Source organism: Anoplolepis gracilipes, chromosome 2, assembly GCF_047496725.1.
Source record: "Anoplolepis gracilipes chromosome 2, ASM4749672v1, whole genome shotgun sequence".
NCBI classification, from domain to species: Eukaryota; Metazoa; Arthropoda; class Insecta; order Hymenoptera; family Formicidae; genus Anoplolepis; species Anoplolepis gracilipes.
This window is the reverse complement of record NC_132971.1, coordinates 14,707,729-14,714,790: the sequence shown is the minus strand read 5'-3', so window position 1 is coordinate 14,714,790 and position 7,062 is coordinate 14,707,729. Positions and strand designations below refer to the sequence as shown.

General features: G+C 28.0%; 1 protein-coding gene across 1 annotated transcript; it reads right to left on the bottom strand.

The window, feature by feature from the left end:
* Positions 1–2,784: 2,784 nt before the first annotated feature.
* Positions 2,785–5,273, bottom strand: Brms1 (breast cancer metastasis-suppressor 1-like protein-A). Its single transcript, XM_072910999.1, has 3 exons — positions 5,087–5,273; positions 4,574–4,796; positions 2,785–4,274 (listed from the first exon to the last, which is right to left on the bottom strand). The coding sequence occupies exons 2-3, from the start codon at positions 4,789–4,791 to the stop codon at positions 3,800–3,802; spliced, it is 693 nt and encodes a 230-aa protein (XP_072767100.1). The 5' UTR covers positions 4,792–4,796; positions 5,087–5,273; the 3' UTR covers positions 2,785–3,799.
* Positions 5,274–7,062: the final 1,789 nt, after the last annotated feature.

Below are 7,062 nucleotides of genomic sequence, written 5' to 3'. Positions count from 1 at the left end.
TCGAGATACTATTGTACGGTACGCTTATATATTTATGTAAATTTGTGTGCAACAGTCTTGAAACTTACTTTACACTGAGAAAGTATCCGGTGCCGTGGAGCCAGAATTCGTCAGAAATGACAGATCGTAATGACGAATTTATTAGGCGAAGAATTTTATTTTTCTTCGCCTATCATAACATCGATTGTAACTTTCGTAAACGTCAATCGTTAATGTTAAAAGTGCATCGTCGTTAACGGCGATTCTTTTAACCCTGAATGAATGATAAAGTGTAAATCGAAATGCACTGTGTAAAGTGACTGATTATACCAAAATCAGTGTATAGGCATTTGACAAACGCACAGGACACAAAGTCACCGATTATCTGCTAGTCAAACAGAGTTAACATGCAAAAGATGAGAGATTGCACCTTATCTTACTCATACATCCAAGATTAAAATATGTAATTATCGTTAACGGATCATATTGTGTAACAATGTTGTGCTCGTGATATTCAATACGATGCATCAGACGAATAATATCAGGCAAATAATTGCTCGATGTCGCGGAATAACTCATAGCCGTTGAGATGCGATTATAACGAGAATTGAGATATTATTCGCAAACAACGTAGCAGATATCATGCATGAAAATTGGATTGTCAATGAGACGGTTGTCGAACGAGCATTATTCACTCTGTTGCCGCAAGTCGGTTAATTATTACGATCGTTCGTCGTCCGGATGCTTTCCCGCGTAAAAACAGAGAATCGAAGCTTTCGTCGTTTTAACCGTTTATATTTCGAATTCTACATCAAAATTTTATATTTAATTTCATTATATTTAAGAGAAATATAAAATCTGTGTATAAAGATATAACTTTTTAAAAACAAATAATCATTAAATATATTTTAGTTATTGTTTTATTTACTTTCGCAAAATATATTATACAGAGTTTTTATAAAGTCAGTTCCCACCCCTATATTTCGGAAACTGCTCAAAATGTCAAAAAATCGCGAAACACATGTTTGATCATTTCGAGGGGCTATTCTTTTAAGGGGGTTCGGGAGGTTGTCTCCTCAAGGGGGACAAGCAACAGGAGAGACCCAACTTAAAAATTTCAATAGACTCTCCTATTTTTTATTCTACATTCGTATAGCTTATCTCGAAAGCTTTTCAAAACTAAAATAAAATATTTGTTCATTATAATCGGTAATCTTACTTTAATATTTTTATGCACAGAATAATGAGATGAATTAATTGGTGTAAAGAAAACACATAGTTATATTAAAAAAAATATATAAATTTGCAACGAGCAGTTACATATCTTTTTTAAGACAATTTTTGTTTTCTTTACACCAATTGATTCGTTTTATTCTGTGCATAAAAGTATGAAGTTAAGATTATCAAAAACTGAATGTTATAAGATATTTTATATCAAAGTATTCTAACTTTCGAGCCTCGATAATTCGAAAAGTATTTAATGAAAAAAATACTTTATTATAGTGTTTTATAAGAATGTGCAATAAAAAATAAGAAGTTCCATTTGAAATATTTAAGTTGGGTCTCTCCTCTTGCACTCCCTTGAGAGGGTAATTCCCCAATCTTTTTAAAAGAGTAGCCTTTCGAAATGATCGAATACATGTTTTGCAATTTTTCGAAATTTTAAATTTTCGAAATATAGGGGTGGGAACTGACACACTATAGAAACCCTCTATACTCAATACAATTTTGTATACAATTTTGTGAGATACCATAAGCGTGTAAAAATTTCATAAAATAAAAATAAATTTTTTTACTTGAATTTATCACAGAAATTGTGTAATCTTGTGTAACTCTTTGCAAAAGTTTTTATGCAAATTCAAGCGAAATACAAACGATTAACACGCGATTCGCGTGCGACTTTTCCCTGGCGCCTTTCAGTAATATTCGGAATCTGTCCAGTCAACAATCGTCTATATTGGTGTCATTTTTCGATAACTGTTTAATCAATATATTGACTCGAGGATGAAGCTGCAGATGACTGCGCATTGTTTTCGTGTAGTTTCGCTGCGACCTTATTATTATCGTTCGCGGCATTCCACGAGAAATGTTCCTAAAAAATTTGTAACATATCTTACACGTACACATTACATATACTCATACATGCATAAACATATATACACACATGTACACATATAAAAATGAATATAAAGATATACGGCACGCGTGGACACGTGTAAGCTCGTGCATCCAAAATCACACACGAAATCACATTGTGTTGAGAGGACAAGTTAAAAATTAAGTGGAAATGCATACCGGACGAGCGTAACATAGTTTTAAGTAAGGGTCACGTATTGTACGTATGTGTTGTACATAGTCTAAATAAAAATTACATTTAAAATTATTCCCTTTTTCCTCTTGTCTTCATATAATTCTCTCTTATACAAAGTACCACAGGTAAATTGGTAAAATCTACGTCAAAATATAGATTTAAAAGTTAACATTAAAAAAAAAAAACATTCAATATATATATATATTTTTAAACTAAATAAAGTGAATTTTAAATTAGCAATAAGAAATATATTATTTTTTTTGATTATTCCAATTTTGAAATTAAATGTTAAAAAAGTAGGATATACATAAATAGATCTTTTTTAAATAGAATATTACAGATAATTTACATGCAATATGAATGTTTAAAAGTTCGAGACGTTTAAAATTCAAGAATAATGTATAGCATTATATATCAACACTATACTGTTTTAATTGTAGTTTTAAAAAAAATTACATTTAATTTTGCAATCTCAAATTATAACGTTAAGTTATAATATTTATACATAATATTAATAATTCTTTACATATAAGAAATAATATTGTATATATACATATAAGACAAAGAAAAGTTATTACTTATATAAACTGCAATTGTACTGATCCTTATTTATATTGTCAAAAGTAGTTAATTTTTTATATAAAATATTACAGATTATGTCAGCTTAATTAACAAATAGGGAAAGGAAAGCGAAAGGGCTAGAGCTATTAAAATTGCTAAGAACACAATCCTAGCAATTTTAACAATTCTAGCCTTTCCGTCTTCTTCCCCTATATATATATATATATATATATATGTGTGTGTGTGTGTGTGTGTGTATGTAAAAGATTATATGGAAAAATAGAATCTGCATTCTTCTGTCATTTCAAAGAAATACAAGAAAAAGATACTTAATGATTTTTTATTGCAGTAGAAACGATAGATGGGATATAGAATTTAATTGAAGAACTAAAAGAGATTAAAAGAAAATAGTTTAGAAAAAAAAAGAAAATAGGAAATAGTATTGGAGAAAATGACATTAGATATATATTAAATATAAAAATTAATTACTTTTGGTAGTACATATATGAATTAATACAATTGCTTTTTGATATATAATTTTTATTATTAAATAATATTAATATATACTAAATATCTATTTTTTTCTGAGTTATATGAATTTGCTCTGGTCGACGGCACAGTAATGTGTAATATTTTTACATTAATAAGAATTTTCTTGCAGTAGTCCGTATACCAATAAATTAGATATTAGTTGGCAAATTTTTTTTTCAATTTTAAGAGACCAATTTTTATTTACCCAGAGTTAGCGAGATGTAAGTACCTCCTACTATCTCATTTGTTTTTCAAGGCACACTGTACAATGTTAGACGCGCAATGAATTCCATCATTGAAAATGTATTTGTCTGATTTCAAACCCATTACAGCTGGACGAAATCTTTAATCGTATCAAAGATGAACGCAGAATATTAGTGTCAAAAATATTTTCTTTGCATTGAACTCAAGTAAAAATTACATTATTTCCGTTTTCCAACTGCTTAAGCTTTTTTTTATTAATGCCCAATCCTCTAATATGTCCGCATCGTTGAGCATATAAACAATATAAGGACCTGCAACAGAAACTGCTCGTCTTCTCTCTGAATGGTTTCTGCGCCTTCTACCAGTTGTATTAAGCCATAAATCCGCATGTATGTCCACATTGTTCCTATCTTCTTCTAGACGGCGAATCTTCTCTTGGAGATCGTTATGAATACAATCCCAGATCAATCCTTTTTCACTTTCAAAATTTTGTAAGGCGGCCTGCTCTTCTGCTAGGAATTTATTTTGAATGTTTTGCAACCTATACTGTTTTAATATTCCAGCTACTTCTGTTTTTGTTTTCATGTTTTCTTTTAGTCTCTCTAGTGGTATTAGATATTCTTCAGATTTTCCAACACGAACTTCGCCAAGTTTTGTATCTACTTGTGTAATTCTTTCTCGGTACAATCTGAAATAAACAATAAAATAAAACATTTATATTTAAAACTTTTAGAACTTTAATATATTACTTATATTATCAACAATTAATAATTATAATTTTATAATTAAAAATTGCAATATTATATTACATATGTTTTGTATTCTTAATAAAATTAATTTTCTAAATATATAATAGTTGTCTAGAATAAAAAAATTTTTTTTATTTTACAAAGTGTTTCCATGAATATATTCTATATAAATTTAAATAAAAGATATATAAATTATTATACAATGATACATAATATGTTAAATATAGAATATACTTACTGTTCCTTGAGAAGATCAAACTGTTTTTCCAAATCTATTAAGTTTTCTATGCATTCAGTACGTCTCCTTTCACATTCATCCTCATCCATCTCTGAAGAATCATCACTGTCAGTATGTTCTGCGCTACTGTCACATGATGCAGAACTGTGGTTGCTTTCGTTACTGTCATGAGACATCTCCTCCCCTTCTGCTTCCGATTCATCCTTAACACTTGGCATTTATACTATAAACAAATTTGATATTTATGTATATGTTGTATTTCTTTTACATAATAAAAGTAACGATAGATATTTAGAGACTCTAGAAGTTTTATTTCAGATCTTACACAAATGTATATTTGAAATTAAAATGTACAGTACAATCTACTTTATATACTATTAGATTACATAGTTATTAAATTTTTCGTGCAAAGCAAAAAAGTATCTATTGTGCATATTTTTATGTATATAATTTTATAATATAACCTATGTATAATATAACCTAAATACAAAATTTAAGTTAATTAATACTTACTACGAATATATTCTTGCTTCAACAATTTTGTTGAATAGTTCTTAATATTTTTTCGTGTTTTCGGCAAATGGAATATTTGACAGCCAATTCAAAGATAAAGATATCTATATCAATTATCAATAAAAAGAAATCTCAAATCTCAAAGCTTGAAAAGCGACTCTGCTTTTAGGTGTCCTCAGAAACATACTAGCGTCCTCTGTGGACATAAAACGTGGACGTTGAACTACGCAGCTAATGTCCACGAATGTTCTTAGTCGGTAATATTCTATGTCTACAGATTATGGTTCTGTTCTATGCTATGTCTATAAAGGCTGAATTGCGTAAGCCTATATTTACAATAGATGTAATAAGCTTCGAGAAACTCATTTTATTTGATTTCATTTTAGAGACTATATTATTTTTATCTACCATATTTTGCTCTGTCTTATTTTATATAATTTTAGTTTATTCCCTTCTATTTTATTTTATTTTAATTTTTATATTAATTTCATCACCATCACCTCCACCACAAGCACAATTAAAAAATTCAGCCAACACTACGATCACCTTCGTCACCAACACAATTTAAAAATTTAACACCACCGTCACCACTATCACACATTCATAATAAAATTTTGTTTAATTTTATATTGTTTTATTCTGTGTACTATTACTTTCTATATATTGTTTCATATTATTTATTTCTCTTATAGTGATATATATATATTATATCATTTTATTTGATTCTATTTTAGAGACTGCAATGCTTTATTTCCATTTATCATATTCTGCTTTATTTTATTACAGTCGGACCTCTTATCTTGCGGCCCTCTTATGCTACGAAATCTGTTATCCTACGACAAAAAATCCTTTTATGCTACGACCGCGAAAGGGGAATTATACCCCCCCACTCTCAAATTTTTGTCGTAGGATCAGAGGTTTAAGTGGAAGATTCCGGACCGAAAATGTCGTAGGATAAGAGGTCCGACTGTATATCTCATATAATTCTATTTTATTCCCTTCTTTTTCTATTTTATTTTATTTTTTTATTAATTTCACCTCCACCACCACTATCATCACCATCACTACAATTTAAAAATTTACCACTATTATTACTATCACCAATATCATCATGACAATTGAAATTAATTTTATATTATTTTGTTCTATATTATTCTCTTCTTTTTACTTGTTGATTTGAAAGTCGGGCTTAACATCTTCACAATTGATACAGTAAGTACATTAATTTATAAAGAAATTGCGTTTTTTAAGCACTGACTATGCATCATGTTCGTTGGTTTTCAATCAAAAATAAAAAATCTTTAAATTTCTTTGTTTAATTAAAACTTTGGATAAAATTTTTAAAAAAATTGTATTAAAACATATTTTTTCTTGAGAAAATATATATATCTTAAGAAATACATATATAATAAAATATTAAATAAAAGTATCATACATTTTACAAAATACTATTATGTAAAAATTATTGTATAAAAATAATTATTTATTTTTTGCGAAAAGAGACATTCTAGATCATTTTACAATAATTGCATGAATAATATGTCTCTGGCTTTATATAAACGCGCGGTAGTATAAAATTTGGAAAGCACCGATGCGATGATGATGCAGTGAAGTGAGTAGCTGTGCGCACATTTGCACGATTTTGCCACCAAAAATAATAATATAAATATAATAATATAAATCTCGAAATTCGAATGCACGCAATAATAAGCAGATTGATAAAAAACAATTTTATCAATTTTGAAAAAACTCTACTAATAATTCTATATAAAAGCTATAATATAAAAGTCATAATTTTCTTAAAAAGAAATTTTTGCAAGATTATAGTTTTATATCAAAATATTTTTCTTTACAATTCTTTCTTGCTTAAATCATGTAAATAAAAAATTAAATTACATAATTATTTGCTTAATTTACATCCGCGTATGCATTTAATAAATAATATGCATAATACAAATAATATACAAATAAGAAAT